The sequence below is a fragment of the Myotis lucifugus genome, unplaced genomic scaffold (genome assembly GCF_000147115.1).
Source record: "Myotis lucifugus unplaced genomic scaffold, Myoluc2.0 scaffold_259, whole genome shotgun sequence".
Taxonomy (NCBI): domain Eukaryota; kingdom Metazoa; phylum Chordata; class Mammalia; order Chiroptera; family Vespertilionidae; genus Myotis; species Myotis lucifugus.
The window spans coordinates 690802-704897 of NW_005871307.1; the positions used below are offsets into that span (position 1 = coordinate 690802).

At 37.4% G+C, this 14096-nt stretch overlaps 1 protein-coding gene across 1 annotated transcript in view; it reads right to left on the reverse strand.

Annotated features, from left to right (window-relative positions):
- Positions 1-14096, reverse strand: part of F13A1 (coagulation factor XIII A chain) — a 188196-nt gene that overhangs the window by 88390 nt on the left and 85710 nt on the right. The window contains exons 5-6 of the mRNA XM_023762749.1: positions 4298-4416; positions 1589-1696 (exon numbers count right to left, since the gene is read on the reverse strand). Of these exons, the coding sequence (XP_023618517.1) occupies positions 1589-1696; positions 4298-4416 (227 nt within the window). The remainder of the gene's footprint in view (positions 1-1588; positions 1697-4297; positions 4417-14096) is intronic.

Below are 14096 nucleotides of genomic sequence, written 5' to 3' on the forward strand. Positions count from 1 at the left end.
ATTTGTATTAGGATTATGTGATTAATTCAAAATTTGACAGCTCCTACTTGGCCAGCTGCCATGAGGGAAGTGCTGGGTTGGCGGCTTCATGTTTGCTTCCCTCGTGCATTGGCTGTGGTTGGCAGTGGCTTCTGGATTAGTGAAGATACACACAGCGTGGAGGAAGCTTAGGCTGATGAGCAGGCCATTTTAGAATGCTTACGAGGAATTTATTTATTTTCAACCACTAGCCATTGCTTCCCTTCTCACTGCAAACCTGTCACGGTGACTTCAAGGGAGAACAAAAAAGGAAATTTTGTCTGAGAAACAGGAAAAATAGGGATTGACTGCAGGTTTAATGCATGTGGTTATAAATATTTCTTGTACAGAAATCCTAAATTCTTTCTTTAGAATTCACTGTTTTCATTATGCAATGTAAACTAACAACAGAAAGCAAAAATGCCTTTAGAGGTTAGTTTTTAGCTCCTATTTTTATGCTCCACTATTTCTTAAATTCACATGTAGCTTAGTTATTAATGAAAACAACCCTTCTTACGAGCTAACCAGAAATTTAATTTCATATCATTCTCAATCTCTTATTGATTGATTGGACAATATTGATTTTATTGAGCTCAAACCAAACTCATTATTTTTTCCAAAGAGAGAATTTTTTATAGAAAACTTAAAATTGGTGACACAAGAATTATTTTTGCTCAGTCTTTGATGGAATAAAATAGCACATGGCTTAGTGTATCTTCAGGAATATTCTGCTCATGAATCAACTTTAATGTGCTGTGATGCACCATGGGCAGGATCTATGCGTTGTGTATGTCAATCCGTCCAGGACTGCACATCCAGGACCTGGGCATCGCTGCAGCTCACCTCCCATGCCTGACCACAACCTCCTCACTCCTGGGAATTGTTTCCTCGCCCAGGGAGCTGCTACAGTGCAGGATCTGCATCCTCAATGATGCTTCCGGATCTCCCACAGAGAGCAGATGGGAGGCAGAGAATCTCTAGATTTGGGGTAGCAGACCTGGATTCCAGGGGGAGCTTTGTCACCGACAACCTGTCATCGCACTGTTTCCTGACTTGTAAAGTGGCATGACTAATACCCACCGTACTTATCTCATGTGATTACTATGAAGAATCAAAACCCATTTTGTAAACAATAAAGCCCTATGATGAGGTATAGAAGCTGAGCTTAGACAGAGTCATGCATTCTTTGACTCTTACTGTGGGTGTGGAAATGGAGAGAAGCTGTGTCTTGTACATATTTCGGTGCTCCTTCATGTTTGTTTGTTTGTTGATTGATTATAGTCACTGACCTTTTGTCCAAGTCACTCCTTAGTCCCTAGGCAAGAGATTCTTAACAATAAGTGGTCTTTGGTATCATGTCATCTCTCACCATTTGTCTGAAGCTAAAGAAACATATAGTACTGAGGTAAGAATTTTGTTTTTAGCACATGACAAGTTCGGGGAATTCCAGGCTATTACAAATAAAAGTTTACTACGTTTCAGTCACCATTTCAATAGCTCTTAATGAACTGACATCTAAACTGAGGCAAATGACATGTACTTGGTTTAGCAATCAGTCATGGTTGCTCACCATTGCAGACCCAACGCGGCTGACTTTGATGGGATTCCCTCGGCCGGAAAGGTCCATCTGTGCTTTGTCCATCAAGTGCAGGCAAGCGTCCAGGATGCCATCCTCAAACTAGAAAAAAAATCAGAAACTACTCAATGTCCACTCTGTAAGCAAGATATTCTCTGGCAAAATAATAAAATGAAACCACAACCCAATGTTTAGAAATGTGTGTTCCTATATAGTAATTGCTCATAATCTTTTATACTTAATATTTCATACTAAAGTGGAATGAAGGAGACATCCTCTTTTATTTCTCAGTAAAATAAATAAGAACTTGAAAGCAAGCTAGAAATAGAAACAGAACTACTAGAGAACTGATGTACTTAAGGATCGTGGACTGACTTGGAGTTCTTCAGGAAATCGTACCAGTTAATTTAGAGGATCTCTCCAACATATTGGCTCCAGTGCCCAAGGCAAAGGAATAAACGATTTACCAAAGTCAGGCCAAAGTCTCGAGACCTCAAAAGTAACACGAGTCCTTGTGCATCCAGAAAATAAACTGCTCTCAAGTATATCACAAGAAGGCACTTCAGGTCTATATACCTTACCTTGCATGGGAAATAGTAGGAGACCTTGTGCAGTGAATGTCTGTCTAGGGCAGTGATGGCGAACCTTTTGAGCTCGGCGTGTCAGCATTTTGAAAAACCCTAACTTAACTCTGGTGCCGTGTCACATATAGAAATTTTTTGATATTTACAACCACAGTAAAACAAAGACTTATATTTTTGATATTTATTTTATATATTTAAATGCCATTTAACAAAGAAAAATCAACCAAAAAATGAGTTCGCGTGTCACCTCTGACACGCGTGTCATAGGTTCGCCATCACTGGTCTAGGGTTTTCCCTCTTTGGAGACAAGGTGGACTCAAAGAGAGGGCAGGACAAAGTAGATTATGTTATCAAGGGAACAACCTATAGTCAGCTCAATTTCCTTGGAGGGAGAAGCTAGCCATTTGCAACACTAGCATTTTCTAGGAAAGGAATGAAGACAAAGTAGTAATAAAATGACAAAATGGGAAGATTTCACCTGTATGTATCTGTGTACAGATTTTCCTGAACACAGTAATCTTACAGTTATCCATGCAAGCACTTGTGACAGAAACCACAATCTCAATGGCTAATTACCATGTAATAATTTATTAAATCCAGTGAAAATACCAACTCTGCATGTACCTAAACATGTGACGGATGCAGTAATGGGCAATGCACTTGTTCTCCAAGCATATAAAGAACTCATTATTCTGGTTCTTCTTAAGCAGCATCTCTCAACTGTGTGGGACACAATATCAATGAACTGGAGAGGTAAAAGAGTAGTCATAGAACTGGTTGTTTCTCTGCAAACTACTGGGTTAATTAGTTCTTTATGCCGAAGGACCAAATTAATGAACTCTAGATGAGTAGAGACAGACAGTGGCTGTGTTCAAGGGTGACTACCAAAGGGATTCTGGCTGAGGAGGACCCTTTCCAGTCCTCTTTGCTCCCCACCTCGGTGACTTGTCTCTTATTAGCCCTCTATATTGTCACATTGGGAACATAGAGAGAATCACACCTAGAGGTTAGGAATCAGGGACCCAGAGCAAGGGCACCAGACAACAGGCAATAATCAAGAGTTGTATGCCACTGGGCAGGGAAGGGCTTATAAGCAGGGAGTCAGGCAGGTATCCAAAACAGGGGAAGGAAACACAGGTCATTAGCTTGACAGGATGTCAGAAATACAGGAGGGCAGTGATTCTCAGGAGTCAGGGGGAAGGAGCAGGACACAAAGCCAAGTGGACAGGAGCTAGTGATGACCTGGGACCCATTGGTCAGTGTGGAGCACTGGTGAGGGATGGAGGGAGGGCCCTATGGAAGTCAAAGCAAAGCATCAAGAAGCCAAGAAAGTGTCATGTGACCTGGTGAGACCAGACTCCGTGAACTCTCCGCCCTGGGCACCAGAACAGTGCACATCCCAGTCGTCTCAGCCAAGACTCGCTGAGAAAGGGCACACTCACCCTCCCATGCTGCTAATGAAAAGTTGCTTCTGAATCACAGGATATGCATTCATTTCTGGAAATATGGTAAAATACCCGTTTGCTCCTTTGTTAAAGATACCAAACTGAAATAGCGCGAGTTATTCAATATTTTAAATGAAATCCATGTAAGATATTTTATATCTGGACAGAAACTTGAAGTTGCAACTGATAAAATGTCCTTAGATAAAATCCCTTTGACCAAATGGTAACGCCCATTTCTTTTAGCTGTGTCTTATACCAACACTGTAAAAAGTTATTTCTTTGAGTTGGGCACACACCTTGCAGTACCCTTTGCATCATTACCAAGGCACCGCTCCTTGCAAGGAAAGGGAAGCTCAGTCCCCTCCCGGTTGCAGAGCCAGTCCTGAGCTATGAGATGTCACTGCACTAAGATGTCTCAGCATTTCTCACTAGCATGCCGTGCTTTCTACAGACTCTGTAGCATCGCAATCACCTAAGATATGTGATTTCAGCTGATGAATTATGCAGTTGCCTTTCCAAGTCTCTACTCCTGGGTTCTCTGTCTTGGAGTCTCAGATCCTGCAAAGCAGGAAATTATGCTTGTCTCATATTGACATATGGCAGCCTGCAGTGATACATGTGACAAAAATATTAAGCAAAATGTCCTTGACAATGACAAATTTTAAATGGCTCACCTGACCATAGCTCCAGCTTCTACTCTTGATGTTATTGAAGTCTCCGTAAAAAATAACCCCGATGTCATTCAGGACATACTCTTCTCTCTCTCTCTCATCTTCCAGGTACACAGCATCCTCTGCATCAGAAGGCAAACATAATGAGCATTACCAAACCAGGCTGCGGTCGTATGTTTCAAGGTTGTTTTGCTCCTAACCTGCAACTTAACCAACTAAATGAACAATAAAAATGTTTTGTTTCACTAAAGGTAACTCCTTTCCCAATATGTAATTTTAGCAGTGGTGAACCTAATCAGTAGACCAGGTCAGTCTGCAAATGGTGACATTTGTCAGCAAAATGCAGACAAATGCTGGCTCTTTAAGTTCCAAGCAGCACAATGAAATTGACAAGTCTCATTAAGTAATTAGGATTCTGATGCATCCGTAGTTTCAGAAGCAGAATTCTATGATTCAGGTACAATTCTGTAGCCAGATAAGCAATAATTTTCAACCTATTTGAAAGTGATTCTTAAAACAAGTCTGGGGCATGTTAGAAGACCCATCGTCTGTCATGCCTGGCTTATGGCCCATCACCGATGGGAAGAGGGAGGCTGGGGGTCGTCTCCTTTCAATGGATAATTGTGACGGGAAGGAGGAGCCCAACGAGCCTCGCTGGTCAGCTTCCTCCATTGCAAGGACTTTTCTTCCCTGTGGCTCTCATCTGAGGAAGGCTATGCTACCCCTCTGCCTACTTATATCAGTCTGAAACTTCTTCCCAGGGCAGGTGTGGAAGCAGCAAAAGCATCTTCACCAAAGGCAGAACCAGGCAGGTATAAATGACACTCAGGTACATTTTCACGTTTGGAACAGGGTCAATTTGCGTTTTGATTAGGGACATGGTTCATGACATTTCTCTGGCCCAGATCAGACCTGCCATCCCTCCCACCTTTCCAGGGTTCTTTCCTCCTCATTCCTGAATAAGGCTTTTACCACTCTCTCTGGAACAGTAGCTATCAATCTTGGCTGCACATTAGAATCATCTGGGTAGATTTAAAAACTTCTGATTTAAAAACGTCTGGACTGAACTCAAGATCGATTAAATCCGAATCTTTGGGATTGGGATGAGATCCAGGCATCAGGGCTTTCAAAATATTCATTTATTTGTTCATTTATTTTAAGCTCTCTAGTGATTCTCATATAAACCAAAGTTGACAAAAATGCTCTAGTCCTTGCTACTCACATTCTGGTGGAAGACAAGCACCACCTGGAAGCTTATGAGAAATGCAGAGTCCCAGGCCCCAGCTCAGACCGACCAAATCAGAATTTGCATGTGAACAGCAGCCCCAGGGGGTTTATGTACAAATTAAGATTTGCAAAGTATTGCTCAGCCCAACCAGCTTCGATCCCCATTCTGGGCTGTATTACAGCTTTGATGGAGTCCTTTGGAGATTCCTTGGTCTTGCCTGCTCTCCAAGACTTTCCTGTCCCTTCCTCTTTCTGTTCTCTGTCTCTTGCCTACCATTTACCTGGTTTCATGCAACTGTAAATACACACACGCACACACATTTACAAATATTCTAATGTCCAATAAACTGTATACATTTAAACTGAACAATGTTATAATCAAAATAAAAACAATATTCATCACACCAACATTCTGAGCCTCTCTCTGATCCCCCACCCCTGCCAGGAAACTTCATCTGCTTTTTGTCACTATAAATTAGTTTGCATTTTATACAATTTTATGTAAATAGAATTATACATTTTTGGAGGGGTCTTGCTTCTTTCACTCAGGCTAATTATTATTATTTTTATGTATTTTTATTGATTTTAGAGAGAGAGGAAAGGAGAGGGATAGATAGGAACATCTATGAGAGAAATTCATCAATCAGCTGAGCCCCTTGCACCGCCCCCTCTGGGGATCAAGCCCACAACCCCATGTGCCCTGATCAGAATCCAACTGGTGACCTCTTGGTTCATGGCTTGACAATCAACCACTGAGCCACACTGGCCGGGCTCAGGCTAATTATTTTGAGATTCATTCCTGTTGTAGTGGGTAGCAATAGTTTATTCATCCAGGAGTCATTTTACCTTTCTAAAAAAAATCAGTTACATGGCAAGCATGTGTCAACCATCCCTGAGCCCTTCAAGTGTGAGCTTTGATGCCTCAAACTGCTGCCCTTGCTGGATTCTAGAGCTGCAGGCCATGGTTTACCAGCAACATCTAGGACTCTAAATGGATATGACAGCTTCGTTCCAAGTGGATAACACATGAAGAAGTGACAACTGAGTTTGAGGTCAGTATTTCTGGGGAAAAGCATGAAAGAAGACTTTCATTTTAAAAGAAAATAACATGAGGGTGTAAGAGAGATGGCATTGACCGTTCACACGCACATGGCACTCGCCAGATGCTATCAAGCGTCCTGACAAGAAAAGGCTCCTCTTGTTTTTATTCTTTTGTAAAAGTGGTTTAGCTGATGGGACTCCTGTAATAATAAACATTTTAGTCAATAGGGTTTCAAATGCCTGTTGTTGAGATAAAAATTTCCTCATAAGACAACTGAGGTCGAGAAATGCCATTTAGGAAAGTTTGTAACCTGTTTTCCTTATAATATAAAATGTTTATGGACTTGTCCTGTAAGATATTAGATGGTAGATTGGATTATAGAGCTACGAACATTTAAATTCATATAAAAAATATGAGTCAAAATGGATAGCCTAGAAAGAGATGTTACAATATGTATATATCTACCTGAGAAATTAATATATAATAAAGACACTATTGCAAACCAAAGGGAATGAGTATTAAAATCAGCTGAGAAAATTGGTTGCTTGGGAAAAGTAAATTTTCTATACATAAAAATAAACTGAAACTTAATTTAAATCTGAATTTAAAAATAGAAAGCATAAGAAATCTCAAATAAAATAAAGGTGAATATTTATTTGGTCTCTAGATGAGAAAGTTTTATCTAAACAAAAATAACAGAAAAAAATCACAGAGAAAAATTAATGCATTTTATTTAACATAAATATAAAACTTGATTTTCATATGTGGTAAAATTTAAAGTATATAGCAAATTAGGAAAACATTTGCAGCAACAGGAATGTTAGTAAAATTCCCTTATATTAAAAAATTACAATAAGTTAATAAATGTGCTGATTGAGAAAGATGCAAATACAAAAATCATTAAAAAATTATAAAGTGTTGTCCTAGCTGGTTTGGCTCAGTGGTCAGAGCACTGGCCAGTGGATTGAAGGGTCACGAGTTTATTCTAGTCAAGGGCACACACTTCAGTTGCAGGCTCGATCCCTGGCCCTAGTTGGGACACGTGTGGGAGGCAACCAATCTATGTGTCTCTTTCACATCTTTATTTCTTTCTCTCTGTCTCTCCCCCTTCCTTCCACTCTCTCTAAAAAATCAGTGGAAAAAAATCCTGGGGTGAGGATTAACAACAACAACAAAATCATAAAGTGTTTAAAAGAAAGTCAGCAAAGGGAAAACCATTTCACAGAAGAGAAAATGTGACCATATATTCATAAAAACAATTTTAACTAAGCAGTATTTGAAGAACTGCAAAAATTTAAAAGGAAATAAATATATGCGTATATATTAAGTTATTTATGCATTTGAACTTAATACTCAATACCAATTGTGTGGTGAATCACCAATCTACTGATGAGATTGTAAATATTTTTTTGTTTTCTTTTTTCTAAATGTTTAAAATTTAGCCTTGAAAATTTATATGTGGTCTTTGTTCAGAGTAATGAATCTAACCCTTAGAAATAATGCATTAAAAATGTATGTATAGAGTTTGTTTATCATAGCACTACTTATAATAGTGAAAAACTGGGGGGAAATCTGAAATGCTCCCAAATAATTACTGGTTCACAAAATAGAATAGTATAAACTATTTAAATATACTTTGGAAAAATATTTAATGACACTGGAACTACACAGATAGCAAGTGAAAACTTAAATGTGAAACACAAAATTATGTATAAAATATATATGTAAAAATAATTAAAATTGAGATAATTCTGTAAAATAACTGATGCATTCATCTACCTCCATTATTTCTGCAGATTCCTTGAAATTATAGAAAATTAGATATACATTAGGGGTAGAAACCAAGAAAGAATGCCATGAGCACTTTTCTAAATAAATGAAACCAAAATGAAACATATGAACATGACTGTGTAATAGATTGGTGGCTTAACCACAGAGAATTACTTCAAGTTGTAGACAGAGCAATTTCACTGTACACTCCCTGTAGAATATAACAAAAGGACAAGGAAAACTGCAAAATAAGCAAACAAAAGAAATAAAAAAGCCAAGCTGTTTTAGTAACCATATTATTAGTAATAATATTGATATTAATATTTTAAAGCTAATATAACATAAGCAACCAGCTTAGTGACATTAAAGACCAAGATTTGCAGGATAAAAGAAATGCATAAACAAAATCAAAGAAATGAAAATGTAAACCTTATATACTAAATTTAAGGCATTTGTTACACAATAGTCCTTTGCAAATCATCCTAGATTTAGTATTACTTTTCCTCACTTCTTTTATTTAAAAAAAGTTTTTTAATCTGAAGAGGAAAGACATTCTTTTTCGAATGACTTTCATGCACAATATGATACTTAGTACTGCAGCTGCAGACTAACAGCTGGACTGATTTTAAATCAGAATAAAAGTGTTAAAGGATTTGACTACACAATGGAGTTTTCCTTTAAAATCCTTGTTAAGTGGCTCTAAGAAGATTGATTTTTATTGTTGGAGAGCTTTGCATTGCCTGAGGTTCACACGATTGCTGATCCTCCCCAGCCACCACCTTTTCTGTAAATTGTCTGTGTGCTTGCACTTCCTCTCACCATCTTACATGTGTGCTGTTTTCTCTTTCTCTTCCTGAGTCAAGAGAAAGGAAAAGTTATTGAATAAACAAACTTAATAAATAAAACACTAAATAATTGCTTAAGAGTGGAATTTATTAACTTGCAGCATATCAAGATAAATTAAAACTTTTGTTTTAAAATGCTGTCTGGAGACTATTGTGTAAACGTAGGTATTTTGTAAAATAATCTTGAAACTGTAAATTGATACGTGTTTGGTCAGATTGTATCAGGCTTAATTTTTTGTTGTTTTCTTTTTCATTTGAAAATGACTTTAGCAATAATTATAGTCAACTCTTGGTTCTCGAATGCCTCCCATCTTGAACAATTCAGTTCTCGACCAAGTTGTTCATGGAAAAAAGTCTCAGTTAACTTTGGTTCTGGAACTAACAGCCCTCTAATGCTGATACATCACAAAAAGCATCTCTCAGGCCAAAAACAAAGGAGAGAACACACCACTGTGAGTCAGTTTAAACCTTGCCTTGTTAACATCTCAGGAAATTGTGCTGTGAATATTTTTGTGCTCTTTTTGCTTCTGTTGCTGGCAAAATGGAGGATTAGCACAATTTTAAAATAAAGAGGCCATCAAGAGTGATAATGTTTCTAAAGGTGTGAAAGAAACAAGGATCACAGGCCATTGAAGAAGTAGAAAAACTGTTGTTAATTTGGATAAATAAACGAAAAGCAGCAGGTTACAACATTTCAGAGGCAGTGACATGTGAAAAAGCAAAGATGTTGCGCACTGACCTCCTGAAAGACGCCCCTGGAATGAGTGCGGAAAGGATTCCTTTAAAGCTCGTAGGGCTGGTCAAATAATTTAAGAAAAGAAATGTTTGCTTATAGATTAAACAGTACATTAGACATGTACTGTATACAAGAAAGGTTAAAACAGGGAATCATTTGGAGCTCTGGAATGAATTAATTCAATTTACATTATTTCTAATGGGAAAATTGATTAGGTTTTTGAACAAATTGTTTCTTGAACAGCTTTCCAGAACAAATTCAGTTTGAGAAACGAGGTTCCACTGTAATTCAATGCTTATCCTATTCTGTCATCAGGGATATATGTTAGACAGTAATACTGCAAAAATCTTAATGAGCAAGGACTTTGGGGATAGGCAATGTCCTGGTTTCTTTTATCCACTCATGTCAGTTAAAGTGTTTGTTTCTGGACTAATATATTTTTTGATATTTTTAAACAGAGATTAGTCTCATAAATCTATTTTTTTAAATATATTTTATTGATTTTTTACAGAGAGGAAGGGAGAGAGATAGAGAGTTAGAAACATCGATGAGAGAGAAACATCGACCAGCTGCCTCCTGCACATCTCCCACTGGGGATGTGCCCGCAACCCAGTTACATGCCCTTGACCGGAATCAAACCTGGGACCCTTCAGTCCGCAGGCCGACGCTCTATCCACTGAGCCAAACCGGTTTCGGCCATAAATCTATTTTTGAGTATAGTTCGTATAAAATAAAACTTACACAAAATATTTAGCTTTGGTAGTAACTTTTTCAAGCTGAACTCCCTCTAGCAAGATATTTTTCAATGCTTTTATTTACTCTGCACTTACACTATGCACTGTTCCTAAAATATTTTGCAACACTTTTTTGTACTTTTGCCATTTGAAAAGATTGTGGTGTAGATGGTCTGTAATTAAGTGCAAAGTTAAAGCCACTAATTAGCTTTTTAAATGAAAATATTGGTGTTTTGGTCCTGGTGCACCATCATTCCCTCTGCAGCTGGAGCTGGAATCCCATTGACCTTTAGCTCCCATTTACTTCTTCATAGTTAAGTATGAAGCATGAATTCTGTCCATCTGGATAGGATAAAAGGCTGCTGGAAACCCAGGTGTCCTCTTAAAGGTCCCACACAGAAACTCACTCACTTAGGCAAGGCACTCAGTCTGGGCTCTAGCAGTGGGACAGTGGCTGAGAGGGTGCCAGAGACATACAGGGAGAAACTGAGTTGTGTGGTTTTAGAGCAAGGACTAGAGGGTAAGTTGCCACTATCTTGCACCTCTCAAGAGGCCCCAGAACCCACATACACAATGGCTGGCTTCAGACCATAGAGAGCACAACCTAATTAGCTCCTCAAGTGGCACATCCAAAGGATGGTTTTGGCAGGCCACAGAGCCTGCTGGGCAAATCCTACTCCATGGGATCAGCCCCCACACAGCAGTTGCTATGTTGTGGTTGTGGCCAATACTCTCAGCCAGTCAGCTTGCGGGTCAACCCCACTCATGACATGCCAACAGCAATCAAGGCTCAGCTACAATAAGAGGTAACACACAACACAAACTAAGGATACTCCAGGAGCACCCAGATCAGGTGATCATGGAGACTTTGCCACTGTTTCCATAGAACATCGACTACATGAGGCCACACTACAAATACTGGAAGACATAGAAGATCTACCTAATACACAAAAACAAACACAAAGAGGTAGCCAAATTGAAAAGACCAAAAAAAAAATGCTCCAAATGAAAGAACAGGAGAAAATTCCAGAACAAGAATTAAATGAAATGGAGGCAAGAAATCTACCTGATATAAAGTTCAAACACTAGTTATAAACAATTCTCAAGGAACTTAGAAAGAAATTCAACAAAGAGATAGGAAGCATAAAAAAGACATAGAAATTATTAAAAAAAACCTATCAGAAATGAAGAATACAATAACTGAAATGAAGAATATACTAGAAGGAGTCAACAGCAGATTAGATAAAACAGAGGTTTAAAGCAGCAATTTTTGAAGACAAAATAGAAAAAACACTGAATTGGAACAGCAAATAGAAAAAAGAATTTAAAAATGAGTATAGTTTAAGGGATCTCTGGGACAACATTAAGTGTAACATCATTGGCATCATAGGGGTACCAGAATAAAAAAGAGAAAGAACAAGAGAGTGAGAACATATTTGAAGAAAGAGTGACTGAAAATTTCCCTAACTCGGTGAAGGAAAAATACACACAAGTCCAGGAAGTGCAGAGATCCCAAACAAGATGAATCCAAAGAGGTCTATACTAACACACATCATAATTAAAATAGCAAATGACAGAGAGAATCTTGAAAGTGGCAAGAGAAAGGCAGTTAATTCCCTCCCATAAGACAGTCAACTGATTTCTCAGTTGAGACATTTCAGTCCAGAAAGGATTGGCATGAAATATTCAAAGTGATAAAAATCAAGAACTAAGACTACTCTACTCAGCATAACTAACATTCAAAATTGAAGGAGAAATAAAGAGCTTCCAACACAAGAAAAAACTAAAGAAGTTCATGACCACTAAATCAACATTACAAGAAAGGTTAAAGGACTTCTTTAAGAAGAAGAGGGAAAACAAAGAAAATAAATATGAATAATAAAATGGCAATAACTACATACCAATCAATAATCACTTTAAATGTAAATGGATCAAAAGACATAGGGTGGCTGAATGTACAAGAAAATAAGACCCAAACATATGCTATCTACAAGAGACCCACTCGAGATTGAAATACACACAGGCTTAAAGTAAAGGCATGAAAAAAGATATTTCATTTGAATGGGAAGGAATAAAAACTGAGACAGAAATATTTATAGTAGAAAAAGTAGCTTTAAAACAAAGGCTAAAAAAGAAGACAAAGAAGGATATTTCATAATGATAAAGGGATCAGTCCAACAAAAGGATATAACCCTTATAAACATTTATGCACCCAACATAAGAGCACCTAAATATATAAATCAAATATCAATAAACATAAAAGGAAAGATTGACAATAATGCAGTCAGAGTAGGGGACTTTAACAACCCATTGTCATCAATGGATATATCTTCTAGACAGAAAAGGAACAAGGAAACAGTAGCCTTAAATGACACACTAAATCATATGGGTTTAATTTATATCTTCAGAGAATTTTGTCCCAAAGCAAAAGAATATGCTTTTTAAGTTTACATAGAACATTTTTTTCAGGGTAGACTGCATGCTAGGACACAAAACACGTCTTAATAAATTTAAAGAGATTGAAATCATATCAAGCATCTTTTCCAACCTCAATGGTCTGAAACTAGAAATCAATTACAAAAAATGAAAACTGACAAACACATAAGCACATGAGGCCAAATAACATGTTACTAAACAATTAATTGTTAAGAAGGAGATTAAGGAAGAAATCCAAATATCCCTCAAAACATATGAAAAAGAAAGGACAATGACACAAAATTGATGGTACAGAGCAAATGCAGTTTTAAGAGGGAAATTCATAGCAATACAGGCTTATCTCAAGAAACAAGAAAAATCTCAAATAAACACTTTAACTTTACAGCTAACAAAGCTAAAAAAATAAAAGAACAATAACAAAGCTCAAAGTGAGTAGAAGAAAGGAAATAATAAAGATCAGAGTGGAAGTAAGCAAAATAGAGATTATAAAACAATACAAAAGATTAATGAAACCAAGAGCTGGTTAGTTGAAATGATAAACCTTTATTTAGACTCATTAAGACAAAAGAGAGAAGACCCAAATAAATAAAATTGAAAGAGGAGAAGTGACAACTCACATGACAGACATACAAAGGATTATAAGAAAATACTAATAACAATTACATGGAAAATCTGGAAGAAATGGATACATTCTTAGAAACATATAATCTTACAGGGTTGAATGAGGAAGAAACAGAAAATATGAACAGACTGATCACTACTAATAAAATTGAAGCAATAACAACAATAATATTAATAATAATAATAAAACTACCAACATACAAAAGTTCTGGACTGGTTAGCTTCACAGAGTAATTTTACCAAACATTCAAAGAAGAGTTAGCACTTATTTTCATACTATTCCAAAACATTCAAGAGGAGGGAAGGCTCCCAAGCTCATTTTATGTTGCCACCTTTGCCCTGATTCCAAAACCAGACAAAGACAATATAAAAAAGAAAACTATAGTATCCC